Here is a 27554-nt window from a genome sequence, read left to right as displayed (position 1 = left end):
AAACAAAATGTACAGTAATGGCTTACATTGTAAATTCCATCAGTACGACATCATGTTTGAAAACCTTTTTATCTGTCGTTCTGAGTTTCTCTTTGCTCTCTGTCATCCTGATGTGTCCAGGTGTTGTCCAGTCACCTCATGCACTCAAGCCTACCAGGACTGACCAGACTGGAGCAGATGTTCTTGGTGGCCTTGGCCGATACTGTTGCAACCACCAGTGCTGAGGTCACCAGCTCCGCTGATCAGAAGTACACAGGTCAGCATATATGTTGGTGTATATAGGTCACGATCACATTTGTGATACAGTATATTTTATAACATAGAGTAAATATAACTTACTGCACCACCAGGGTATACTGGGGGTAGGGACTGCTGTGTCTGTATTCCTTGAACAGAAGTCATGACCAGATTAATGTACACAATGTCAAACCACAACACTCATGCCTTATATTGTAACACAGCACTCAAATAGGCTTCACCATCCACAGTATCTTTTGGTTACTTCTCCTCACAGTTGTATTATATGCCTTTTCAACTAGCAAAATAGTTCTTACTCTTAGAATTTTTAGTAGTGATCTAACAAAAGTCGTTAACTGACCTCTTTTAAATTTTGTTTATTGTTTCGTTTTTAAGCTATTTTGCCGTTTTCAATTGTTGACTTTCATGCTCCCATCCATGTGGTCAGTGGACAGTCACCGGTGGGAATCCAAGCCCTTATGTTTTGGAGTTCTTTCATGTTCAAGAGTCCTCCCCATTGAAGTGTCCTTTAGTCCCTAACTTCAAGAGACGGACCGCCTCCACGGTCTTGATTCTGTAGCTGTCCCAACGCTCTGATCGGTCAGGGAGGAGACAAATGACAAGAGAATATTTCCTTTGCGAATGAATAAAGTATTGCTTTACTTTGTACTTTGTATATAAGATACAGGATGCACTCATACCTGCAGAATGGCCTTAATGTCTACCAGTCCATTAACCGTTACCCGTGGTAGGAGATACTCAAGTTGACTAAAGGTTATAGACATAAACGCTAAGCATCATTTCTCTTGATTGTGTGTTCATGGATATAGTTAATCTCCAGCCATAAAATCTTTATTAACATAAACAACAGTGCTTATACTTTTCCTCTTTAACTGTATATATACAGACACCGCACCAATTTTCCATCATTTTTATTTAGTCTTTTGAGGGGAAGACATGTTGTTCCAAGGCTAAGTAAGCACAGCGAGGGTATGAAGGTTCAGGGACAAGAGAAACAGTCTCTGAACGCATGAACTCAAGTGATACTGGAGTTTTAAAGGGCTTTGCTCTGTGGCTGCTATTTTAGTAAAGGGGTCGCTGGAATAACGTCGACAAAGCTGACCGCTCCCTGGTGCTGTGTTTATTCAGGTGGCGAGGCTCTGGACGAGTGTGGACTGAGGTACCTGCTGGCCATGCGTCTTCACACCTGCCTGCTCACCTCCCTGCCCCCCCTCTACCGCATGCAGCTGCTCCACCAGGGTAATTATACTGCTGCTGTGAAACATACAGAAAACATTGTTTTGTATGACAATAATACCACTATATTGTGTGGTAATGAGAAGTGCGTTTGATCTTTGGCAATGAACTTCGGCTGTGACTCTCTCTCTCTCTGTGGCAGGCCTATCTACATGCCACTTTGCATGGGCCTTCCACTCAGAGGCCGAAGAGGAGCTGCTGAACATGATCCCAGCCATGCAGAGAGGCGACCCACAGTGGTCTGAGCTCAGAGCTGTCGGAGTGGGTTGGTGGATTCGCAACATCAACACTCTGCGGAAAATTGTAGAGAAGGTACTAGGACATATTCAGACAGAATTGACAGTTTCTAACATTAGTACAGTGATGCAAACAATTAACTAGAAAAGGAAATAAGGGCTCCATCGGATACCATCGCTCAATATGATATTTTAGACCATTTACAGAATGTTCTGCATTGGGGAAATGTTGGTCGACCTTCTGGAAATACCACAGTTGAACCAAAACAAAGACATTTAAAAAGATTTTAGTTAGATTCAAAAAATAGATCCTTCAGGTCAGGTGTTCCTGTTATTTATATACCCCCTGTATTTCAGTCATCAAACCTGTCCCGACTGCAAAATTCAAAGGCAGTGTGACAGTTATTGTGTCAGGAAATGTGCATTGTTCTCTGTACTAACCAACTGAATTTTATTTTCTATGGGAAGTATACAGTTATAATGATAAGCATCTAGGGTTATTGTAAAGAGCACAGCTAATAGTTTATGGACATAGGTCTTTGTACTGCAATGTGACTATCTGCAGCGAGGGTTATATTTTTATTTCTGTGTTGTCTTTGATGTGTACTTGACATCACTCCAGCAAAACAGTGACTTGGAAAGACTTGGATTCTTGATTTAATAACCGTGATATTTGTGTGTAATCAGATCGGTAAAGCTGCGTTCCAGAGACACAACGATCCTTTAGATGCTGCGCTGTTCTTCTTGGCCATGAAGAAGAAAGCTGTCCTGTGGGGGCTCTTCAGGTGGGACATTGTAACTATTTAAAATGTACTTACTGTTTTCATTTCAGTTAAGTTTCTCACAAAACCTTTATGGGAGTCTGAGCTGTGTGGTTGTATTCTCTCAGGTCTCAGCATGATGAGAAGATGACTCAGTTCTTCAAGAACAACTTCACTGAAGACCGCTGGCGAAAGGCAGCTCTGAAAAATGCTTTCTCCCTGCTGGGGAAGCAGCGCTTTGAACAGTCCGCTGCCTTTTTCCTTCTGGCTGGATCACTCAAAGATGCCATTGAGGTGTGAACAACACACACACACACTCAACACAGACACAGCTTTTTACTGTTGAGTCTGCTCCAACACTCTATTGTCATTTTCCTCACAGTGGAAACTTGGTATAGCCTTATTTTATGGAAATACAATATAGAGTGTGTTTGTATGAGAGTCCAATCACTACATCACTTGTATAGCAGATATCTGTTGCTTGGAGAGTTGTATATTCTGCAGCCTTTTAATCACATGAGAGAAGTCTAAATTACAGTGATAAGATGCAGGAAAAAGCCTGCATGCTTTTCCTTGGCCAGGGTTTTCATACCGCATAGTCAAAATATACAGATAGCCCAAAAAGAAAAAGAAGCGTGAGTTTTGTATTGTTTAGCACCGTGTATTGATTGCAAGGGAAATTACAACCTCAAAATGCCTTAATTTTCTGCACTTTATGTTTGCGTACTTACATTTTCTTACTAAACTGCAGTTTTGACTGACTCCCACCTCTCCTTTGCTGTTCTATATGTGTAGGTGTTGATAGAGAAGATGGAGGATATCCAGTTAGCCATGATAGTAGCAAGGCTGTATGAGGCTGACTTTGAGAATTCATCCACCTGCCAAGGCCTCCTTCATGAGAAAGTCCTGGGCTGTAAAAGGGACGGAAGTGGTTACCACTGTTCCAGACTTCACCCCGACCCATTCCTCCGTAGCATATCATACTGGATCATGAAGGATTACACGCGAGCTCTGGACACACTGTTGGAACGAATCCCCAAAGAGGATGATGAAAACCCTGGTCAGTTGGTTGCAGACGTGTCAGTATTACACAGCATGATCCCCCAAAAACCTCTGCTTACAGGCTTTGTCCTTTTTCTCCTTTTCTTCATCATCTCTCCGTATTAGATGTGGCCGTGAAAGCTTGCAACCCTGTGGTGTTTAGTTTCTATAACTACCTAAGGACACACCCTTTGATCATCCGTCGCCATTTTGGAAATCCAGAGGGCACAGCGGCAACTGTGAGCCGCACGGCCGAGAAGAGCGGCGCAGATGAGATCAACCTCATAGAGCGGAAACTGTTCTTCACCACTGCCAATGCACACTTCAAGGTGGGCTCATCAATAATATGACCACTCACTCCAATCCAGTTCTTAAGATAATGCTTTTTTTCCTCTATCTAGCGCTCCTTTTATAGTTGTTTTACAGACACAAAAATGTTAATCACAAAAGCAAAAGTGAAAATATTAGTTATATATTAAGTGTTTAAATCTTCTGTAGGTGGGCTGCCCAGTTCTGGCTCTGGAAGTTCTCTCCAAGATTCCGAAAGTTACCAAGAAATCTGGTTCCTCATCATCCAAAGCCAAAGTAAACTCGAGCAAACCCCTGGAAAATGGCACCCGGGGAGGCGTCGAATGCGGCGCCCCTGCAGCCTCCGTGCATGCCTGGGGAGGAAACGATAGTATGGGTGGGTTGGACTGGAGCCAACCTCTGGTCAAGCTGGAAGAAGACGAGCTGAAGCTGGACTGGGAACAGGACAAGGAAGATGATGATGAGGATGATGATGATGATGATGATGATGGCCTGACCATGAAGAAACCAGAGGCTGAGAACAAAGCAGACGGAGGCCCTGAGAATGGTGACCCCAAAGTGCAGAGAGACGACTCACAGGTAGGAATAATACATCTGTAATGTTTTTAGTATGATTTTACATACTTAAAACATAATTAAGTATTTTAAATAATACTTAATTGTGTAATATCTAAGTTATTGGAAATGGGAATGTTTTGACTGAACCAGAACAGCAAACACACTGACAGTCCTTTTGATGTCATGTAAAGACAATTATTGGCCTAGAACCGTTTCTAGGCTGACTTAACTGAGATATGTAATATATTATACTACATTATATAATTCACAAACAGAAGTTATATTACATGATTCACAACCAGAAGTTATATTACATGATTCACAACCAGAAGTTATATTATATGATTCACAACCAGACGTTTTGCATTCAAATGAAACCCATTTGATTTAACATTTCAGACAAGTAGCTGAACTGGTATGAAAACCCGCCAAAGTGGGTTAAAATGTGTTAGGAGATGAGACTTGCTGTAAGAGTTCAATAGATATGACCGACACTGACGACTGTTATCCACCATATATATATATATATATATATATATATATATATATATATATATATATATATATATATATATATATATATATATATATATATATATATATATATATATATTCCTTTTACAACAGAACTTTGATGATGATTACATTTTCATATATATATATATATATATATATATATATATATATATATATATATATATTTTGGTGAAGTCTGTATCCAGAACTGATTCATGGAAGCCTGTAGAAAGTGGAAAATCCCAAAACACTCCAGGCTTCACAGGAATGCTCCCGTAAGGTCGGCCCTTTTCCTGTAACTCTCTCTCGTGTATTTCAGAGTGAGTCAGAGGTGGACGTGATAGCAGAGCAGCTGAAGTTTCGCGCCTGTCTGAAGATCCTGATGACAGAGCTGCGTACGCTGGCCACAGGCTTTGAGGTGGATGGAGGGAAGCTCCGCTTTCAGCTCTACAGTTGGCTGGAGAAGGAGATAGCAGCCATGCATACGATCTGCAACTACAAGGTATTTGCTTTACTAAATGTCTTTCAAGACAAGAATGTTTCTTCTCTGTGGACCATTGTTATTTAACGTACATTTTGTTCACACAAAGGTGGAGGGGAAGGAGGAAGATTCAGAGGTGGAGCGCTGGAGAGACCGCACGGCATCAGTGGACATATCAGACGACACCCTGGAGCGCACGGACGCCGGGGCCTACGAGCGTCACCAGATGGAGCGACGTCGTCTTCAGGCCAAGCAACAGCACTCTGAGAGGCGCAAGGCGTGGCTGAGGAAGAACCAGGCCCTGCTGAGGGTGTTTCTGTCCTACTGTAGCCTTCATGGAGCCAAGGGAGGAGGAGTCACCTCTGTTCGCATGGAGCTTCTGTTCCTTCTGCAGGAGAGCCAGCAGGTACACATACACGCTCACGAACACACGTCCACTGAATGAATGTGAAACAATCTCTCTGCAGCAAAAACAAATGCACATCTTCCTTTGTCGCTCCGTAGGAGACCACGGTTAAGCAGCTGCAGTCTCCTCTGCCTCTGCCTACTACGCTGCCTCTGCTGTCAGCATGCATTGCCCCCACCAAGACGGTCATAGCCAATCCAGTTCTCCACCTCAGCAACCACATTCACGACATCCTCCACACCATCACCCTCATGGAGACCACGCCGCATCCTGACATCATCGATGATCGGGTCAGAACCAAAAGCCACTTAGTATAGAGTCTACAGCCTATTTCAGTCATCTGCAGTTACGTTTGAATTGTATAATAAGTTAAATGTGTCTGTTTTTCACCCTCAGGTGAATGCTCTGCACACACTAGCAGCATCTCTGTCTGCTTGCCTCTATCAAGCACTGTGTGACAGCCACAGCTACAGGTAACTGTGCCCTCGATCCAACGGTCTCTGCAAGATCTGATTTGCCTTCCTGAAAACCAAAATGCCTTTACAGAGCAATAAGTGCTTTTTTTTTTACGTGTGTTTGTTTCACTCTCACTGCTTGTCCCCCCCCCCCTTCTAAATAATTGTAAGTTATATTAGTCGTAAACATGCTGGATAATTTGCTCTTGATACTAAGCTTAGCTAACCAAACACTGACTTGAGCTCAGTCAGGAGACACAAATTAAATATTTAAATGTATCTTCTTATTTCATTCTAGGAAAGTAAGCCAATGACCCAAAATGTTGAACCTACTGTACATGTCTTATATGGTTTAGGCTTACGGTCTACCTTTCTGTTGTTGGCTTTGCAGCAGCCAGACAGAGGCCAACCAGTTTACAGGGATGGTGTACCAGGGCCTGCTGCTCAGCGAGAGGAAGCGACTTCGCACAGAAAGCATTGAAGAACATATAACTCCCAATTCCGCGCCTGCACAGTGGCCAGGTAACAAAGTCCTTTCTTTACAATCCACCTGCATGTTTGGGGTTATATTGAGTTAGAGTCTTAACTAAAGGCAGATAATTATAAATATATATCATCTTTTTTCCTGAAAGGACAACTTTGCTATCAGGGGACGGCTCTTCATTAACGTTTTGGTCTCAATACTGTCAATAATGGTTTTAATGAGATTAAAGCTGAGTTAGATCATATTCCAGAATCCTCGCAGAATGCATAGAAAAGGAAGACGGCATATGTGTGAGCATCAAAGACGTGATTCAGAGAGATATGAAAAGCAGCAGGAGAGGCAGAGCTAAGCAGGCCGTCTGTGTTTATGCAGAGAGGCAGATGGTGTTCTATAATAGGAGCTTCATGTCCTCTGGGAAGGAAATAGAAAGACGGAGACTGATCACGCCATCATGCAAATGTTTCATAAATGGGTTGGTTTTGTATTGTGCAAAGATAGGGTTTTATTCTGCTGTGGAAGGTTAATCTCTGACGCCATGTTGTGTGTGCGTGTGTGTCCTCTCTCTGCAGGTGTGTCGTCCCTGATTTCTCTGTTGACGTCTGCCAGAGAAGCGGACCAGCCGAGGCTCAACGTGCTGCTGTGTGAAGGGGTCATGGCTGTTTATCTTGCACTGCTCATTCACGGCCTGGGCACCCACAGCAGCAATGAACTCTTCCGTCTGGCAGCACACCCCCTCAATAACCGCATGTGGGCCGCTGTCTTTGGGGGAGGGGCCAAAGTCGTTATTAAGCCAAAGAGGCCCGAGGCCCCACCAGGTAGAATAATTAGTTTGTTTCTATTTTGTTGATTACTAATTCATTTCTTTCCATCATCACCATCATTGATGTCCCTGTCCCTACACTCTTTTCTTGTCGTTGTCCTCTTCGGCTTCATCTGTTGACTTTCCACATCCTGACTTATCTCTGAACTTGAGGCAATGCTTCCATCCCTCAGGCCCGGCTACATATTGACATAGACATACACTTAGTCCTGTCCAGTTGATGCTCCTAAGATGCTGCTGCTGTGTGGTGTCTTGTGTGAGTGTGCCCTCTGCCTTGTGTCCCAGTGCCAGCTGACTTTGAGGCAGCCAGGCCAGAGGACTCTCAAGAGGCAGGAAGACCTGAGCAAAGCAGACTCACCCCAAATCCCACTCCCATCCCCACTGAAACCCAGTGCCCCAAACGACCCCCTCCTCCCGTTTCAAGGGGAGAGGGGTTTGGCACTGTGGCACCAGCAACTAAGACCAGCTGTGAGTAACTGGGCTGGTGGATTGCAGTGCTGGTTTGCAGGATTGCAGTGCATGGTAATTGTACAGGTTTGCATTGTTGCAGATGCTTGACTTACCCCTCTCTCGTGCAGCTACTTCTGAATGCCCATAACAAACAAAAACACTCACTAGTGCTATGAAGACATTGTCATCGGTGTTCAGTGTTATGATAAGCTAACAGCTGTGTGTGTGTGTGTGTGTGTGTGTGTGTGTGTGTGTGTGTGTGTGTGTGTGTGTGTGTGTGCGCGTGTGTACGGCATTGCATGTACATGTTGTGACATCCTCTATGCTCATCTCATTGTGTCATTCCTATTGTGCCACCGAAGCAACAGCTGGGCCTAGCAAGGAGTGTTCAGAGGCCAAGGCTGAGCCGCCCTCTCAGACTAAATCTGAGACTAAACCAGGTATACCTTAAAAGGTTGTCAGACACTGAAAAAACTACTGTCGAGCTGGAGCTGCACATCTATATCTATTTTATCCCTTTTTAGCTGTTTAAAAAGAGAATGTGAATTGACCCACATTACATGGTAATACCCACATCATAGATAGCTGTTGTGTGACTTGATTCTGGTGTTTGTCTGCATTACATTTTCTTTTTTAGATTTGTAGAAAGTGAGCCATTTCCCCGAGTAGCTGTACTGTTTAAGTCTGAGTCTGATGACTGAACTTGACTGTTCATTCATATTCATTAGGCCAAAGTAATCTGTGCTCACATTGTATTTGCGGTGGAGGATGAGATGGGCTGGCATTTAGACTCAATACCAGTGTAGAGTCTGAGATAGCTCTCAGCAAAGCCAAGAGCCTTTTGAAGGGCTTGTTAGGGGGGATCTTAAATGCCAGCCGGGTTGATAGGAATCACTACGCCAAATGTTAAAACTCTGCCCTTTTGAGTGCCCCTGCAAAATGACATGCATGTCTCAACACACAATCATATGCACATGTTACACATTTACCATGGTCCAATTAACACTCATTTAAAAACAAAATGAACATGTTGCAGTCATCAAAATCATTGTGTTTGCCTCCCTCAAGTGCTGTGGGTACAAGAAATGACTGCTCAACTGAATTTGCCATCGTTGTTTGATGTGTTTTCTGTGTACTCTGTGCCCCGCACTACATCAAATATACACTGATTAAATTATGCAATGGTCTGTGTAGTATCCGTGTGTCTAACTGCACTGTCTACTCTGGTTTGTGTCTTGTTTTGTCTGGTGCAATGCCAGAGATAGTCACCCAGGATAATGGGGCAGGTTTGTGCACAGCCTGGTGTGTCTTGCCCTGTGTTTTCATCCTCAATGTTTGTGTGTGTGTGTGCGTGTGCATTTGTGTCTCTGTTCCAAGTGTATCGCTTTTCTTTTGTGTGCTAAATGTCTCCTAGGTCGTAGAAGATATTTTGTAGACTGGAACCACATTTTAGGCAGGATTAAGGTTAATGTTCAAAGTTTATAATTCAGCTGCATCAAGGATGTTGGGTTTTCCTCCTTTTCTACTTCTTGACCTTCTTTTGGCTTTAACGTGGTGCTGAGTCTCAGCTCATCCTCGTCATTTAGACAAAACTGCAGCACACTGATAAGGTCAGTTTGCAGCAGCCTGCAGAGTTCATTGTGTTTTAAAAGGGACCATCTCTTCGCTTTCCTCCCCCTCCCCCAGTGGCTCCCCCTCAGACCCCAGCAGAGGATGTGGACCGATACAGACGCAGGTTCAACATGAGAATGCTCGTTCCTGGACGCCCTGTGAAGGAGACGCCAGCCGCCCCCCCTCCTGTGCCCACAGAGAGACCCGCATACAGGGAGAAGTTCATTCCCCCAGAGCTGAGCATGTGGGACTACTTTGTGGCCAAAGTAATGCATTAAATCCCACATATGTTGAATCGAGTACTGAGATCTGTGACTCATAGGCTTCAGGTCATTAAAAAGTTATCTCTCCCTATCTGCCTTATTCATTTGCTTTTTCTCCTCCATCATTATTTCCGCCCTCTCAGCCCTTCCTGCCGCTGTCGGACAGCAATGCTCTGTGTGACTCAGACGAAAGCGGTGCAGAGGATAATGAAGATGATGATGACGACGCCTTCCTTTCTGACACACAGATAACAGAGCACTCTGACCCCAACTCCTACAGGTAGTGCTCACCCTCGCTTATTTATTTGATTTTTTTTATAACTAATTCAAAGTCTTTGCTTCAGGCGTGAGTTAAACTTGCAGCATGTCTGTCTGTGTGTGGTACGCAGCTGGGCTCTGATCCGCCTGGCGATGGTGAAACTGGCTCATCACAACGTCAAGAACTTCCTCCCCATCACTGGCCTCGACATCGCAGGTACACTCACACTCACTGAATTGTTTTATTGTGTTGAAAATCATTTATATAAACAAACCTTTTACGAGTGATGCTGCTGCCTGTACAGATTATTTACTCTGTATTTATGTGTTTGTGTCACAGACCTGCCAGTCATCTCCCCTCTCAGCCATGCTGTGTTGAAGACTTTGGAGAACTGGGAGCAGCTTCTGCTGGACAGAATGAACAAGTTTGACGGCCCGCCTCCCAACTACATCAACACTTTCCCCACTGACCTCAGCGCAGGAGGTGGCCCAGCAATACTCCGACACAAGGCCATGCTGGAGCCAGACAACACACCCTTCAAGTGAGTATCGAATCATATGCTAAAATATGGAGACACTCTCACACACAACATTTCCATTTGTTTTATTATTCAGAATTAATCAGGTCATTCCGAACATTAACATTTAATGACTAAGACATACTACCACTGCAGTGCAGACACTAACACAAACTAACTCATAGCTCAGGATCCCAAACAGATCTTTTCTAAAGTGCACTGCTCCGAAAATAATATTTCACCCTCGCAACGATTTTACTTTGAGAAATATGAGTCTTCTCTTGACAGAAGTACATTGTTTAGTAGTAACACCAAACGCCCTTTAGCCAACAGTAGTGAATCTCAAGATACGTTTTGAATAAAAAGAAATAAAAAAAATGCAATGTCTGGCAATGTTTGCTGTGTTTATTTATATATTGTTTTTATTATTTAAATACTTGTTTAATTTGATTTCATATTGGTATACCGACCCGCTATCACAAGTTATTTAAGTCCACTACAAATATTTATACATTTGATAATAAGAAAAACTATAATATTAAAACCATTTAAGGGCTTTATGTTCCCTTTCCATATCAAAAATGCTTATTATGTGTTTCACACAGAACAAATTTCCCTCACGCATGTCGCAGAAGATCATATCGTATATCATGGAATTGAACATAAGACCCCGTTAGTGGATGTACTCATATTTGACCAACTTATTTTTGTCCATACATTTTCTCTCAGGACAAAGAACCATCAGTCCTTTCCAGCCCGACGTCTTTGGCATTTCCTGGTCAAACAGGAAGTTCTTCAGGAGACTTTGATACGTTACATCTTTACAAAGAAAAGGAAGCAGAGTGAGGTCAGCAGCCCACATGCATAACACAATATCTGTGTATCGCAATAGTCAGTTTAGTGTTCATTAGCTATCATAATTAGACACATATTGTTTTATTTAACTTAATTAATTATAATTACTTATTCATGTTAGTTTAAACCAAAATGTTTGAATTTTACTTTTGTATTGTTTTCACGTTCCCCAACACAATCACTGCATTGGCCCAAATATAATGCTATATAAAATATATATATATATATAAAATATTTCTGCTTCTATGAAAAGTATGTGACTAAAACACAGGACTAGTAATGTGTATTATTTAAGGTGTTATTTGTTGAAATACCTAAACAATAATGTACATTTCCTGTTTGAATTTAAATCTTACAGGTGACATAATTTATATATGGGCCCATTCAGTATATATTTTAATTTCACTTTCATTATATTTTTGCAGAGCATGTGTGCAGAGGGTTGCCCACACGCATGGAAAACAGAATGTACACACTTCCCACATAGCCTTTTTCTTTCCAAGACAGCTAAGATTGGAGACGATGATTTATGGAGGCGTTTATCAGATATATAACAGAAAGTGGCAGCAAGCACAGCTTCAAATCAGGAACAGTATCAGGTGCACGGCAGTAGCAAGGACAGAAGAAGGTCTTTATCATCGGCCTTAAAAGCTTTGAGCATTTGCCTCAATAGATGTCTGACTGTGCCGTGATACCAAGGTCCTACCTAAGTAAATAAAACCATCACTTTGTTGTATTACACAGAGAAATGCTCACTCAGCGTTTATCTGTGTTTTTGTTGTAGTCATTATCATTGCCTGGCCTCCTTTGACGTTGTGAACCGCGTACGGGACAGTTCACTGCCTTCTGCGATGTCTGGAACTATTCATTATTATCACGTTGATGACTGACTGCTACCGTAGCTGCCAGTCCAAAATTAGACTAAAGTCCCAGTGATTTTGATCCCAGATTTGCTCGCTAGTTAACTAGAGAACTTCAAATGAAACTGTGGCGCGCAGCTCCAGAGCTCATATCTTCATTCACCCTGTTGCATGACTGTAGCTTCATGCTCAGGCGACAGACTGTGTTTCCAGTTGTTTGCATTGCATCACCAAGTGTACATCAAAGTTCCTGTCGACCCATTTTACATTTTCTTTTCATTTCATGTTTTATTTTTCTGTGTTTGTGCATGTGTTTTGTGTCGTGGTGTGTTCTGTGTCTATATTGCCTCTGTGTGTGTTGTGAAGTCTGTAGAGAACCACATGGACCGTATAAACCCAAACTGCATAGCAGGAGCTAGCGGTCCCTATAAGGTAGTATCATTTACTGTACCGGCCAAGGCCCCAGCTATGTCTGTCCGTCTGTCTGTTTGGGAGAGTCACTGTAAAGCTAAGCTTGAAGGAGAGTGAAAGTCAAGTTAACTTTAAAAGAAGTATCGTGCACCACACGGTGTGCATGAGGTGGTTAGAGGTAGCAAACTGGGGGAAAGCGATATTTTGGATTTTTTTGAGTGGAGTTGTATTAGATACTTATCCATACTCTGTGTATTACTAACTGCAGTAGACGGCGTTTGGCTACGCCCCCATTTCGGAGAAACAGAAATGAGTACCAGCATAAAGCTGAGCAATGTACTGCCAGACACCGAAAACAACATTACAGTTTAAGTGTACGCTTTATTTATACTTTCACCGTTTTACTTCCGACGAGGAACTGAAGCAGTTATATCCATCTTTGCTCTCTTCATAGCCACATGACTGTATTGACAAAACATTATAGTTTGACCTTGCAGAACAAAGGAGTTGTTGGTCTACCTCGGCCATCGGTTAGTTAGTCTGACTTTGGTTAGTTCAGATTCACCAGAGTCACACTTTAACGCTAACTGATCGAGGCTTGCCGGCTTCAGTTCCCAGTCGGTAAGGGTTATCGGACAGCGGTGAAAGCGGTGAAAGTCTAAATATACGGTACACTTTTTGAAGCCTTTCTTTTCAGTGGCTGAAATGTGTTTTTCTGCTGCCCCCATCCAAACTGGGGGCTTGCTGACCACCATCTCCTGCAAAAAATACACTAACTATGAATAAGTACCAAATACAACCCCACGCCTCCTCCTCAGCTTGGCATGATGGTGACTGTTCTGGCAATATTTCTGGCATAAAATCAGGCTTTCAGCCTCAGATCTAACAACTTATCTTTCCGTCTCACTGAGACACCTATGGCATCCACTCACATCCGATCCGGACCAGTAACACGCGTCCCTGTGTTTCTCACTCCTTTCTCCTCCGTAGCTGGACTGATTCTGCTGGCCCTAAAAAGCAAACAAACAAATCTCCTCTTAATAGAGTTGGCACATACGTAGACGTACTAACTTGCATGCTCACTGTCGGGGCTGTGAAAGGCTTGCTGATCATAGAGGGTGTTGCCACCAGGGAATCACAAAATCAATAGAATAATAGAATTGTCAATATTTGATTGTGGACCTTCACATGTGATTACTCCTCTCCACTTATCAATGTAGTTGGACTTTGCACTATCAACACGAGAAGTGGGATTTTTTGGCATAGAAGGAAATTAAGTTAACATAAACTGTATTTATGAAGAATAGGTTTCTAAACAATTTTATTTTCAATCACTGGCCCTGAAGCCCCCCCTACTGTAGCTTTAACCTTTGAACCTTGATGTATCGTTTTTCTTCTCCAGGTGGAGGCAGATCTGGGCTACCCCGGAGGAAAGGCTAAAATCATTCATAAGGAGTCTGATATAATAATGGCATTTGCCATCAATAAGGTAAGGATGTGATAAAAAGTCTGTATGAGTTATCATTTCCTAATTATTGTGTTTTCCTGGAAAGAACTACATAGTGTGGCACAGATACAGACAACGTTCTGAGATGGTACTAGATCATGTAATCCTTTCTAGGAACCTGTCTCTGAATATGCAATTACTTATCATTTACTTTCTAGGAAATTAGAGGAAGCTGACTGCCAAGTCCATCTTTTTTAATCTTGTCTTTTCCTCCCTCCTTGTCCCTCGATGCCTTGTTTCCCTCCTTTTTCAGTCTAACTCCAACGAGATAGTATTAGCCTCCACTCATGATGTCCAAGAAGTGGACGTGTCCTCTCTGGTGGCTGTGCAGCCCTACACCTGGATAGGGGACGACTTTGATAAGGAGTCCCGGAGGTGAGATTCAGAATCATAGGTGGTGACATTTATCTGTCCTCAAAGAAACTATTTGAATCACAATTTCAAGTTAGTTAGCTTTTATTTACGGATCAATATTTGGCATGATGGTTTTTATTACACATACAAAAAGTAGCATGTTATTGTTCCAAACATTCAAAACCAAAGGGAAAACCCTAACTAGGGATGTCCCGAGCCGATCCTCAGAGTCTATACATATTTTAGTGAATCGGTATCTGCAGAAATACAGCCTATCAAATACATATAATTATTGGATAGTACTTGATATTGGCAGATGCCCTTTAACAATGGGTATCTGCAAAACCTTTTTGCAAAAAACTAAATTAATTGAAGTGAATTCATCATTTGTAATTGATTCATCCATCTATGCTACTGATTATATCAGCGATTACTTTTATATACTGCCGGGAAGTAATGGAAAAATGTGATTTAGGTGAAGATTAATATAATAAGACACATTGTCCCGGCTGGTTTTCCATCATACTTTCATAATTTAGCCATTGTGATTGTAAAATAAATGTGGTATTAAAAATATATTTTAAAAGTCGCCTGCAGACACCCGGTCAGTAACTGAAACGTTTTATATGTGAATAGCTTGACTAAGACTTTGTGCATCGTCCGTGTCTTAATCGTCTCAACAAAACATTCTCAGTGACGGGTTATGGTTGTGATTTGTTTTGCAGCTCTGACGACATAGACCATCGATCTTCTCATACCAACATTGCCCAGGCTAGCTCTGCCCCCTTTGCACCACCACAGATGGCGGTCTCTGCAACCATGCCATGGCTCGGCAGTGGGCAGACCAGCATGGGAGCCAGTGTGGTACGAGTTTATGCACTTTGAACACAGAGATACACACTGCGCAGTATGCAGTTCTCTGTTACAGCCAGGAGAGGGAAACTAAGCTCCGTTTTGAAGCCGATAGACCTCAAAGAACTCTGCAGTCTTTATGAAAGGAAAGACTGCAGAGTGTCTTTCTTTTTATAACATGCATTAGATGCATCAGTAAAGCTTTAGCTTTATTTACCCAAATTTAAACATGACATAAATGTCTGATTTTATAATTTAAAAGGAACTTGACTATTTAGATTTCATTCTGCAGCCTGTGGGCCCCTGCACATTTTCAGGAGAGGTTTGTATTTTTAACTCTTATCAATGTCAAGCCAAACTGAGTCGTGCCGACTAAACAGCTGGCCTGCTGAGTCTATGGAGGCTGATACAGAGAGGGGCTTTGTGTATGTATGGCAGAGATGGACGTACATAAACACAGATAGCAGCAGCTCTCACAGCCGGTAACCCAAGGTACAGATGTGCGTCACTCTTACACGCAGCCAGGGTTCTCCATGTCCCAGCCGTGTTGATAAATGTTGGCAGTAGTGTGTGATACACTAAGCAAGACAGGACAGAGTGTGTCATGCAGGTTCAGGGGATTACCGAAGAGCCTTGCTTAAATGTACGGCGGGGTCCGGTTAAATTGGGTAAATCATAACAGAAACGTTGCTACAAAAGAAAGAAAATTAAGTAAGTTCACGCTGGCATAAACGCTGAACGCAGGCTCTTCATTTCTGTGAAATGTGTGGGAGATATTGTGGTCGTTGAAAACTATTCAGATGTTTACGATTTTGTTTTGCGCCAGTTTGCAGTGAAGTGTATTTGATATATTAAAACAAGACAAACCTCTGGACAATTTACCAAAATCACCAGTAGGCATTTGTCAATAAACTGAACAGATCACAGATTAAAGTTTTTTAGGGTTTTTCAACCTAAAAACTAGAATTTATTCTCTGCACATCATGCGTTACATAATATAAAGGTATGTTGTTTTTCCAGATAATGAAGAGGAATCTGAACAATGTGAAGAGAATGACATCCCATCCCATATATCAGTATTGTAAGTGGTTACACAGCAGAGCCTGTGCTTAGGAGTACAATCAGCAGTATTTCATATTTCATCTTTTCATTTTGATTAACTTCTCACTTTCCCTACTTTTTTTTTTATCTCCCTTCCCTTCTGTCTGCCTCTCTCCCTGTCTGGGTCCCTCTTTCTCTCTCGGTGCGTCAGACATGACAGGGGCTCAGGACGGCAGTGTGAGAATGTTTGAATGGAACAGACCTCAACAGCTCATTTGCTTCAGACAAGCAGGCAATGCAAGAGTCACCCGGCTCTACTTCAACTCCCAGGGCAATAAGGTACACACACACACACACACACACACACACACGCATGCACAGAGAGAGCAGCGGCTGTGTTTTGTCTATTCGGTGTGATTACTCTGATTGCTCTGTGCTTATGCTACAGTGTGGAGTTGCTGACGGAGAGGGCTTCCTCAGTCTCTGGCAGGTCAACCAGACATCATCCAACCCCAAACCCTACCTGGTGAGGTCTCCTCCCGCCTCCCTCACCTCCTTCATCACCACCCCAACACACACACACACACACACACCAATTAGATGAAACACTGAACTATGAATCAGTCAAATGTATAATGTGATGTTTGTTGTCCTACAGAGTTGGCAGTGCCACACTAAGACCTGCGGTGATTTTGCCTTCATCACCTCCTCCAGCCTCATCGCCACAGCCGGACAGTCCAATGATAACAGGTCAGCATTTGCACAGAACAACACCACTACTAAACCGACACGAATCATCCTCTCTTGGCATCGACTCACTGACGTTGTCCTTTATCGTTTACTTTGTCGACAGAAATGTTTGCCTGTGGGATACTCTGATTTCACCAAGCAATACCATGGTCCACGGTAAGAAATCCCAAAATGCATCAAACAAGCCGAGTTTAATGATGTATATCAAGTTGTGATCCAATCCCTCATTTCTTTCCCACCCACCTCTTCAGCGTTCCCCTGCCATGAGAACGGGGCCACTGTGCTGCAGTACGCTTCCAAGCAGCAGCTGCTCATCACCGGAGGCAGAAAGGGCTTTGTGTGCGTGTTCGACATCCGCCAGAGGCAGCTGCTCCACACTTTCCAGGCCCATGACTCAGCCATTAAGGCCCTTGCACTGGATGCCTTCGAGGACTTCTTCGTCACTGGCTCTGCAGAGGGCAACATGAAGGTGACGCATTGCTCCATCACTCACTCGCTCACTGAGCTGCCACAACACATTTGCAGTCACTTTGATTGTGCGCTGAGGATTAATGTCTTATTCTAAGTTCAGGCCTACTTGATAAAATCTGAAAATCATCCCTCATATCTACTTTTAATCTATCATACTAATTTCTAGATAGATGCAAGCGGATTCACCAATGTGCTTTCACCAAATTAAATGTTATTTCTGGTCTTTCTGCTAATACAAAAGCTATTGGTTTTAGAGTGTTTAATGAAAATGTATAACAAATATTAGAAGCATTACTCTTGTTCTTTCTGGGCGTTTGTTGCAAGTATTTAGTTTGCTATTATTGATAAAAACAAGTGGAACTTGATGGTGAATGTTACCCCAGTGTTTGAAAAACACTTCAAAGAAAACTTGATTAGCAGGCTATACCACTTTTCAAGACACTTTACACATTAAACATTATAGAATCAATAAATAAACGGCAAGTAATCTGAAACACTCGCTGTCTAAACACGATTTAGTCTTACCCTGGCCTCTTAATACTCATTTAATTCAGCACTTGAACAATCAGCGTGGCTTCGCATAATAACAAATTATAAAAAAAACAGTATGCTGGTTTGAAAAAGGGAAAAAAGAAACTTAACACCTGTTTTATCCTCTCTCTCAATCTCTCTCTCTCTCTCCTTTCTCTGTCTCCAGGTGTGGAAGTTAGCCGGCCACGGGCTCATGCACTCTTTTACCACCGAGCACACCAAGCAGTCCATCTTCCGCAACATCGGTGCTGGTGTCATGCAGGTGGAAACGCGGCCCGGTAACCGCATCTTCACCTGTGGAGCGGACGGCACCCTGAAGATGAGGGTCCTCCCTGACCGCTACAATCTCCCCAGCAGCTTGGTTGACATCCTGTAACGCCTACTTCCACTTCTGAGGGTCCAAAGAAGAAAAAGACGGAAAGAAAAAACACAAAAAGCTTACACTTGCTCTGCATTAATAGTTTAATTGATGGGGGAAGAGTTAGTCAAAAGACCACCAGGCATTTTGGCATCTTTCAGAGTGTGCAGTGTTTATGGGTTTACCGTTGTTGTAAATCATATCCAAAATGGGGAAAAACGGAGCTGCAAACATTTTCCCCCCAAAAAAGGCTGAAGGCAAAGTTACAAGCAAAAAGGTATCATACTTGATTTTAAAGCTAAATTTATTGTAATTTTATTGAAGAATCTCTACTCCTAGAGTGTGTCCATAGGGAAGCTATGCATGTCCTGTTCTCGTTCCGCGGTGCAATCACAGGTCTATTGATAGTGCTCTGTAAAAGTGCTCAAGCAAAAATTTTAAAAGTGTGTAACTGTCGTCATTTTGTGCCCACAGCTGAAATCTCTTAGCATCTACTGTAACCAGCACTGTGGTTTGTTATTAAGTCAGTGGTTTCCGGTGTGAATCGAGTTGTTGGAATCTGCATTTTGTTTCAATGGTTTTGCCCCCAAACCCCCCTCTGACTTGTTGCCCAGCTCTTCTCAGACCTTACGGAAGAGTCGATGGTGCATTGCTCTCCTCCCCCCGACCCTCATCCCTCTCTTCACTGGCTGCCCGTCACTCACTCTGGCCCTCTCCTGGTTCGGGCTTGATCCGGCTCGGTCTGGTTCCCCGAGGGTGTGTGTGTGCGCGTGTGTTCACTCTGCTGTGTCTGCAATCTGCCCGCCCGCCCGCCCACCTGCCCTCAAATGCCTGTTTGTGTGGCCGACCTCCCTGCTAGAACATTCCCGTTTGGAAGATGATGTGTTTTACTCCTGTGACTGTGATTTCAATGTTTCCATCCGTCTGGTCCAAACCCGAATGCCCACCCTCCCAGAGCAGAAACACAAAGGTTCACTTCTGGTTTTGCACAAGGATATTCTTGAATTTGTTTTTAAATTAATTTAGTTGTGTTATTTATTTTTTTGCTTGACCATTCCTATTTAACTTATTGCCTTTTTATTTTAGGAATGTGAGGGGTTTTACTGTATCCAACTGGGAGACGTGCAACACAGTCTACTGTATGTAAGTGTGTGTGTTACCTCGCTAGTTGTTTTTACTGTTTCATCCATAAGAAATAGATATTTGCACTCAAATTCTGGAGACACTAAAAGTTTATTTCAAATAAATAGGATATCGAAAAAGAAACTGTTATATACAAATGAATGTCTGGCTTTATTTGGCCTAGTAGTAAAACGTTTGAAATAGTTTTAATATATAAATTATATAAATATATATACATATATATATATATATTGATATATATGAAATACCACAACAGCTTGTACAAACATGAAAGCATTTCTTTATTTTTGGTTTGTATCATACCAGCTGGATTAGTTGTAACTTTTGTTAAGTGTGTGTATGGTATTTATTAAAGAGATTTGTGTTTCTCTCCCTCTTTCGACCCACTATGTGTACTGTATGTAGCTTAAGTGTTTTACAATGGTCCTACTGGTGTCTGGTGTGTATGTGTGTGTGCATGAAGTAATGCAAAAGAAGCCAATACCATGGGTAGATGTTACGAGGGCACTTGAGCCTGGAGGTGTGTGAGAGAACAGGTCATGGTCAGAGTTTTACCTTTGTAAAGTGAATAAATTCTTTTTATTTCATCAGGCTGATTTGGCGCTGTTGTTTTTTGTAACGTTCTGTCGAGAAGGAATGAGCGAGCAGCAGGGACCATGCTGCTTCATTACAAACGCCAGGTGGACAGCCTATGTGTACAGAACATCAGAGGGGGATAACATGTGCATCAATATGAAAATACATAAATATCATGCAAATACAATAAACACTGTCACAACTTACAACACAAACGGCCACAAAAGTAAGAGTTAGAAGTTCAATAGGTGTGATACAACTGTTTGATACAAAATGATTTAAAAAAAAAAAAAAGTTTACTCACACCGTTAGTAACACCAAAATCTCACATGTACAAAAGGATATAAATACAGCAGTATTTATTTCTAACAATGTGACAATAATTATTGATCAAAAACTGATTTTCGTCAGAGGCACTGATTTCTGACAGGAACGCTCTACAGGAAGATAAAGTTGAGACTGAAGTGTATATTTCTCTCTCGAAAAACTAAATATGACCAGTTCCCAGAGAGGGATCGAACAGTCGGGCGCCGACTGGTCAGCACCAGTTCTCACTATTTAACAGTCATATCTGCACGTGATCAGGCCGTCACTCGTCAGAGAGGAAGTGGACCACGTAGAGCCTGACGTAGCCGTGGTCCCACACATACAGGTGTCTGTCCATTGGGCTGTAGGAGAGCATTGCCAGCACGCCACCTGGAGACCTTAAGTCAAAGGTCACATTGACCGGCTTCCCCTTCAGCAGGTCGAAAGCGAAAGTGACTCTGGTGTCCTTGGTGTCGGTGACGTACAGGACCCCACAGGCGATGAAGGCGTTGCCGGCCTTGGTGCGGGGGTAGGTGGTGTTTACGTAGGAGGTGACGGAGAAGGTTTTCTGGTCCAGCTGGGCCACCGTTATGCTCTCATCCACGCTGGAGGCAAAGATCAGCCATAAGCCGTTCTCGTCTGCCGCCAGTTTGAAGTAGGTTTTGGAGTTGTGGAGCAGGTAGGCGAGGTTGTTGTGCAACGCGTTCTCTATAGAGAGAGTGTGAAGCCTCTTGGTGAGGAAGTCAAATCTGTGAACAAACAGAGTTGTTATCCAGAGGGAATGGGAAACGATAGCAAAGCATCCAACTCGGCTTCACACCGTCTTTTTCTTTCCCGGCTCACCTGGCGATGCTGGATGTACCGGCGATGTGATAGTAGAGGGAGCCGTTGTGAACAGTGTGGCCGCAGCCTTGGTAGAACTTTCTAACATCCACTTTGACGCTGCTGTTCTGGAACGAGGTAATGCTTTGATACTCCTTCACCACACGACCTGGGCAAGAACGAGAACAATGTCAATTAGTGTATTACAGCTTTTGTAATCCAACATACATCCAACGTTCAATTTACCAGAAAAGTGTTCTGCCACCCAAATTCTCTCGTCGTTCAGCCGAGCGGTGTCTTTCATCCACGTGCCGAATGTGCTCTCCATCTTCGTCACATTCCTGGGATTGATCAGAGACTTAATCAGGCACTCTAAAAGGGAGGCAAAATGACACCAAGCTCAGATGCTTACAGGCTCTGCCACACGGCTCATATTTGACACACTTCTCTGAACACGCACCGTTATTCTTAGCAGGCTTCTCGTGTAGTTTTGCAGCATCCTTTACAGATGAGGTGTCATCGTTTGGAATTGCGTGTAAGAGCCCTGTGAGAAACAATTTCATTTGAAATCACTGACAGTTCACGTAGGACCGCTCTCACCATTTATTAGCTGTTCTGGAGCTTTTGATCATATCACACCATCTTCCTCGGCAGATGGAGCCACACAGTTTTCATGGAGTTGTAGTGAGACGCTTGGATGACTTGTTTTGGTTCACTTGAGAAGTCCTCAAAGTGCTCAAAAAAAGAAACACACTTATATGACCAATTGGCAAACTGGTAGATTGTGGGAAATGTTAAAAAACTCCAGAACTACATGGTGAGATTAACTAGGTCGAGAATGAACTTTGTATTTGTTTGATAACGGTCGACAGAGGCCTCCTACCCAGGCTATGAGCAGCCTGAAGGTTGGCTCTGTGGTGCCTTGTTCTGGAAGGCCCCTGAGGGCCAGGAGGTCCTGGGTGCCCAGGAGGACCTGGAGGGCCAGGAGGACCTGTACAAAGAGGAGAGGGCGACATCTAAACCCTCTGGATGTAAAAGAAAGTAATTGTATTCTGAGTGGTGTCCCAGATCTGGGTATTTTGAAAAATGTGTTTGCAAATCTGTACATCATTTTAATTTAAAGTTAGGGATGCAAAACAGTTCAAGTGTCACAAAGCCGTGAGTGTAAAGCTGGACTTGCCTTCAATAATGACGTCGTTGGACGGTTGTCCCTTCTCTCCGGGCAGACCAGCCTCTCCTCGCTCTCCTTGTTCACCCGGTTCTCCTTTCTCACCTGAAGGAAGGAAATCAGGCAACACATTGTTCAAAGATCGCATTCATGAACCCAAAAGACTTTGCCCTATTGTTAAAACCATGAATAATTCCATTGACTTCCATGAGCCATGCCCTCCGCTGTGGAGGAGAACAGTGAAGTGAAGTGAAGTGAAGTGGGAGAATACTGGGTTGGAGTTTTCCGGTCCAATTAGCAGAGGCCCAAAACCACAGAGATGAATAATATCAGCTGAGAATGTGAGAGAAAAGCAACTGTTTCAGTGTGTGAATCAAATCAGACGTCATTATGATACACGGATGGATCAGGAAACTCAGTGTGTTGGTATGTTTTGAGTTTTTGTGCGTGTGTGTGTGCGTGCGTGCGCGCATGCATGATTTTAAGTGGCTGCGTGTGCTTCTTGGTATTTTGGCATCCTTAACCCCAGGTTATACTTAACCCTTTGACTGTGGCATTGTACCCGTAGCTCTTCACTAAAATGGCCAGCGTTGCTCGAGGCATTGAGAAAAATGGATGGTGAGTAGAAACAGAATAGACTCTCAATTTTTCCGTACCTTTTTTTCCTCTTTTCCCATCAGCCCCGGGCAGTCCATTCAGTCCATGGATGCCATCAGTCCCATTGTGGCCGGGAAGACCGTCCATACCGGGCAAACCTACGGTAACACAAAACCAGTCCTCACCATGGGTATGAATGGAAAACACATTCAGCAAGAATACGGGTCACTTAACCACAATGGAGGCATACAGTATGGCTAGATTTTAAATGTGGATGCAGAATGAAGAATTCACTTACCAGGCGGTCCTGGCGGTCCTGCAACAGAAGGTTTTTAGGATGTGAGTGAATATGAATATGTGTCATGATTTGGGTGATCATTCATTGTGTCTTGTCATTTGTTTTTGTTCTCACTGTGCTGTCGTTTCCCTCCAGCCAATCCTCGACCAGTATAACCACCTCACCTGCTCTAACCCCTTCACCTGGTCTCATTCCCTCATTAGCTCCCTCGTGCAGACAGCAGTTCATTGTCTTTGAGCCTCGTGCCATCGATTTCCAGTCTTCCGATCTTGCATTTTCTTCAGTTTAGACTCTTACACTTACTTCTTGGCCTTCTGAGTCGTGCCTTTGGCTTCTATTGCGCATTTTTTGAACTGTGACAAGGAAAAGTGATATTTTGGATGTGAGTAGGTTGTTAAAAAGTATATGAGTCGGACATACCAGAGATGCAGACTCCCTTGGTGCTGTTGCAAATGTCGATCAACAATTTGATCTGAAGAGAAAGAGAACAAAATATGATTAAAATATTGCCAATCAATAAAAGTTAGCAACAGATTAACCAATTACAGTATCGGGCACCCATCGACCCCTCATTCCATCAGTATGCAGGTCCTTACAAAGTAAAGTAGAGTAGCAGTTACCTCTACTGTATAAATACTCCATCACTGAGTGCCAAGGGGGTTCGATTTCAGCCTTGGGACCTTTGTTACATGTGATCTCTCTCGCTCTCTCTTTCTCTCTCTCTCTCTCTATCTCTCTCTCTCTCTCCCTCGCTCTCTCTCAAAATGTACAGCAAAAAATACTTTATGTATTAAAAGAAAACATATTCATGCAGCTCAATGTCCATGATAAGTGTTATATGATACACTATTATATTATATACCAATTAATTATATTACATTACAGGATAATTATCGTTATATTATTGTCCTGATAATTTAGCTACTCTAACCCTAATAACCCTAACCCTAACCCCTAATCCTATTTATTGTTTGAGTTGTGTTCAGAGGTTGTACATCGGGATTATATATTATTGTAGCCCTGATTTTTATGTTTAATTTGATACATAACATGTTTGTTTTTTTGCGGGGGAGGGATTTATACAATGATTTTTTCTTGATTTTTCTGATATAAAAGGGTCCCCCGATTGGGGGACGCTAGGGCTTACAGGTTAAATGCTGTCATATTTCCTAAACTGTCTTCTATGTAGAATCTCGAGCTATAGCTGTCAAACAAATATTGTAAAATACAACTTACAATATGTCCCTCTCAAATATACTGGAGTAGGAGCAAGCTGGACGTGGAACATTAAGACTCCCTGATGGTCACAGGGCCCGGGACCCATTTTAACCAGTTGATGATGCAGCATTTACTCAGCAATGACAAAATAATGTTATTATTTATAAAGAATATTTATAAATCTATTTGCCAGCACTCCCTCACTCTTTGTCTGTCATATACATATCCAGCAGCAGGTATCTCCTCTCACCGGGACCATGGAGTAAGTCATCATCATCATCATGTCATCCTGCACGTGTGCTTTGTGATAACTCTGGCCGTGTCGGTGCTTGTGCTTCGTCTTCATCTTCTTCTCTGCTTCCTCTCCCACCTCCTGGCTGGCTTCCTGCTGATGGAGCTCCTGTCCCTCCTCCTGGTGGAGCTCCTGCATCTCCTGCTGCGTCTCCTTCTCCAACTCTTCACTTCTCTTATTCCTGGAGTACTGGTATTGATACTGGTTTTGCTGGTGTTCCCCAGCGCTCGCCCTCAGCCCCGCTGCTCCTCTCGGCACCTCCTGGAGGAACTCTACCACCGAGCTCTGCTCCACCTCCGTCAGCTTTGCCTCCGTCTGCTCCAACAAGACGCGTTGCTGATTCTGCTGGACCAAGAGCACCAGAAGGCCCACAGAGTTCATCAACGCCACGACACACGTCCCATAGAGCACCAGACGCTGAGGCAGAGTCATGCTGGGGGTCGGGATCCACATGGTCACCACTTCACCTCCTCTTGTCTGAGGCTCGCCCGCCGACTTCAGCATTCACAGGGGGATGAGATTCCAGCACAGAAGTGAATGTAAAAGAGGTCAAACAGGAAGGAAGAAGGTCCTGCCACACACAAATCTAGTCAAATCAAACTAAAGCCAAAATTGAAGGTCCTGTCCAGATTATTTGAAAGCTCCAAATAGAGTCCAGTCAGCTTTAGTGCCCAGCCGGGTGGTCTATCTGAGGGCAGACTGGTGAAGCGCTTGTTGTGTTGTTCGCCAAGTAGAGAAGGGGTTGTGTGTGTGTGTGTGTGTGTGTGTGTGTGTGTGTGTGTGTGTGTGTGTGTGTGTGTGTGTGTGTGTGTGTGTGCACATGCAAACCAGTAATGTAGGAGTGGGCATTACACAATCTTCTGGGCTTGTCTGGGAAGAAACCCCCGCCTGTTCAGTCACCTGATTTATATTCAGGACAACCCATTCTACTGCAGCGCCGTGGGCAGACTGACATCACACACACACACACACACACACACACACACACACACATGCACATATACGCACAAAAGCACTCACATACATAACACATGACAGCATGCATTACACCAGACAAACTGACTGGTCATTGATGTTGACATACATTTAAACATTATTATTATTATTATTATGAATATTTATATTATTATTAGTATTACTACACCAGAACCAATCAAATGGAAGAAGTAGAAAAAAGCCATGGCATCAAAATGCATTAACATCAATATAGTTTGCATTAAGTTGGCTCATGTCCTCTCCTCCCCAGCTCCTGTATCCTCCCTATATTTCTCCCCCGGCGCTCGTCCCTGTCACATCCTCACAGCTTCCATCCACCAACTGCAACAATGACCCATTTCCACTGCTTTGAACTCAGCCAGAAAAGTGACATTTCACTGAGAAGGAGGGAGAGAAAGAAATCCACTTTAAAGGACTCTTCACTTTGAAAGGGAGCTGCTCTGCCTCTTTTGACTAAAGTGTTAGTGTAGCTTTTCTGTAATCACCTCAGTAAGGACTTAGTCTAACAATACAGTTTGTTTCAATAAGTCAGTTAATATGCCTCTCTGCTGACATGGAGCAGTGCCAGATATATAGCTGACCTACTTGCTCTTGCAGCCATGGTTTGCCTCATGTTACTTTTACACACACATACACACACACACACACACACACACACACACACACACACACACACACACACACACACACACACACACACACACACACACACACAGAAGGAGAGACAGTAAACATGCAACATTACTGTTAGATTCAGGTCCTGAGCTGACCGGGTCTGTAGTGTGTAAACTCCTGCCTGAGGCTGTGGGTCACTGACGGCCAGCTGCTGTACAGCTTATTGCTCCAGCAGATGTGTAGATTTGTACACACACAATCTTAAGAGGACTGAGGTTGCTCCTTTGTTGCCTCTTCTCCACTGCACTGTGGGCTCGACCAGTTAGTTAAACCGGGAACAAAAAGGAAGAGGAACGCAACCACTTCTTGCATGGATATTTGATTCATGAGTATTTTACATTCAAACTCTGGAATGAAATGATTGGGATGAAGGGAGGTTCTATTATAATGACCCCTGAGGTGCAGATGTGTAAACATGATGCCCACGGATTCCGTCTCTCATTGATCTTTTGAGGTTCTGTTTCCTCCTTCCTGAGGCACAGCTGCTGGAGGAGGAAGCCTTATCTCTCTTCTCACCACCAGGCTGAGAGGTCCATGTCCGTCCTGCGGCTGTAGGCCAAGGACAGCCGCGTCTCCCTTCAAGCTTCATCCGCCCACCCTCCTCTTTTCTCCGTCCAAGAAACTTTTTTTGTTCATCTTAACACTTTTATCACTGTGAATAATAGAACGGATTAATTTTCATTAAATCAGTAAATTGTCATACTCAAGAACATCAACGAAAGCAAAGGAATACAAAGATGTACAGAGTAAAACATCACCAGTGTCTCGTGAGAGAGGTGGTTCCTCTTCAACTTTAAAATGACCCTTCAAAT

The 27554-nt window shown here is 43.2% G+C and overlaps 2 protein-coding genes across 2 annotated transcripts in view; one reads left to right on the top strand and one right to left on the bottom strand.

Annotated features, from left to right (window-relative positions):
• The window catches only part of dmxl2 (Dmx-like 2), a gene marked incomplete at its 5' end in the record, with an annotated part of 38787 nt that extends 18402 nt beyond the window's left edge, over positions 1-20385 (top strand). The window contains 31 exons of the mRNA XM_079217303.1: positions 121-256; positions 1387-1497; positions 1637-1806; positions 2418-2515; positions 2620-2785; positions 3287-3551; positions 3659-3861; positions 4031-4420; positions 5235-5417; positions 5506-5802; positions 5901-6092; positions 6199-6275; positions 6649-6779; positions 7311-7556; positions 7847-8029; positions 9698-9888; positions 10029-10165; positions 10275-10360; positions 10484-10685; positions 11391-11508; positions 12743-12808; positions 14190-14276; positions 14548-14669; positions 15374-15512; positions 16521-16581; positions 16753-16880; positions 16990-17067; positions 17200-17291; positions 17395-17447; positions 17543-17760; positions 18460-20385. Coding sequence (XP_079073429.1) covers positions 121-256; positions 1387-1497; positions 1637-1806; positions 2418-2515; positions 2620-2785; positions 3287-3551; positions 3659-3861; positions 4031-4420; positions 5235-5417; positions 5506-5802; positions 5901-6092; positions 6199-6275; positions 6649-6779; positions 7311-7556; positions 7847-8029; positions 9698-9888; positions 10029-10165; positions 10275-10360; positions 10484-10685; positions 11391-11508; positions 12743-12808; positions 14190-14276; positions 14548-14669; positions 15374-15512; positions 16521-16581; positions 16753-16880; positions 16990-17067; positions 17200-17291; positions 17395-17447; positions 17543-17760; positions 18460-18669 — 4836 coding nt within the window. The 3' untranslated portion in view covers positions 18670-20385. The remainder of the gene's footprint in view (positions 1-120; positions 257-1386; positions 1498-1636; positions 1807-2417; positions 2516-2619; positions 2786-3286; positions 3552-3658; positions 3862-4030; positions 4421-5234; positions 5418-5505; positions 5803-5900; positions 6093-6198; positions 6276-6648; positions 6780-7310; positions 7557-7846; positions 8030-9697; positions 9889-10028; positions 10166-10274; positions 10361-10483; positions 10686-11390; positions 11509-12742; positions 12809-14189; positions 14277-14547; positions 14670-15373; positions 15513-16520; positions 16582-16752; positions 16881-16989; positions 17068-17199; positions 17292-17394; positions 17448-17542; positions 17761-18459) is intronic.
• Positions 20386-20491: 106 nt separating this feature from the next.
• On the bottom strand, positions 20492-25613 carry gldn (gliomedin). Its single transcript, XM_079216734.1, has 10 exons — positions 25030-25613; positions 23982-24033; positions 23562-23579; positions 23323-23421; positions 22679-22771; positions 22382-22489; positions 21959-22042; positions 21745-21870; positions 21520-21667; positions 20492-21425 (listed from the first exon to the last, which is right to left on the bottom strand). Exons 1-10 carry the CDS (start codon positions 25573-25575, stop codon positions 20960-20962), a joined length of 1740 nt encoding a protein of 579 aa, XP_079072860.1. The 5' UTR covers positions 25576-25613; the 3' UTR covers positions 20492-20959.
• Positions 25614-27554: the final 1941 nt, after the last annotated feature.

This window comes from Taurulus bubalis, assembly GCF_910589615.1.
Source record: "Taurulus bubalis genome assembly, chromosome: 4".
NCBI lineage: Eukaryota > Metazoa > Chordata > Actinopteri > Perciformes > Cottidae > Taurulus > Taurulus bubalis.
The sequence above is the reverse complement of the archived record's forward strand: the minus strand, read 5'-3'. Positions and strand labels throughout refer to the sequence as shown.

Coding starts and splice junctions, on each gene's coding strand:
- gldn (XM_079216734.1), bottom strand. CDS start 25,575: ATGCTGAAGTCGGCGGGCGAGCCTCAGACAAGAGGAGGTGAAGTGGTG. Junction 24,034..25,029: donor TGACTTACTCCATGGTCCCG/GTGAGAGGAGAT, acceptor CTTTCTCTTCAG/ATCAAATTGTTGATCGACAT. Junction 21,426..21,519: donor GGTACATCCAGCATCGCCAG/GTGAGCCGGGAA, acceptor GTTTGTTCACAG/ATTTGACTTCCTCACCAAGA.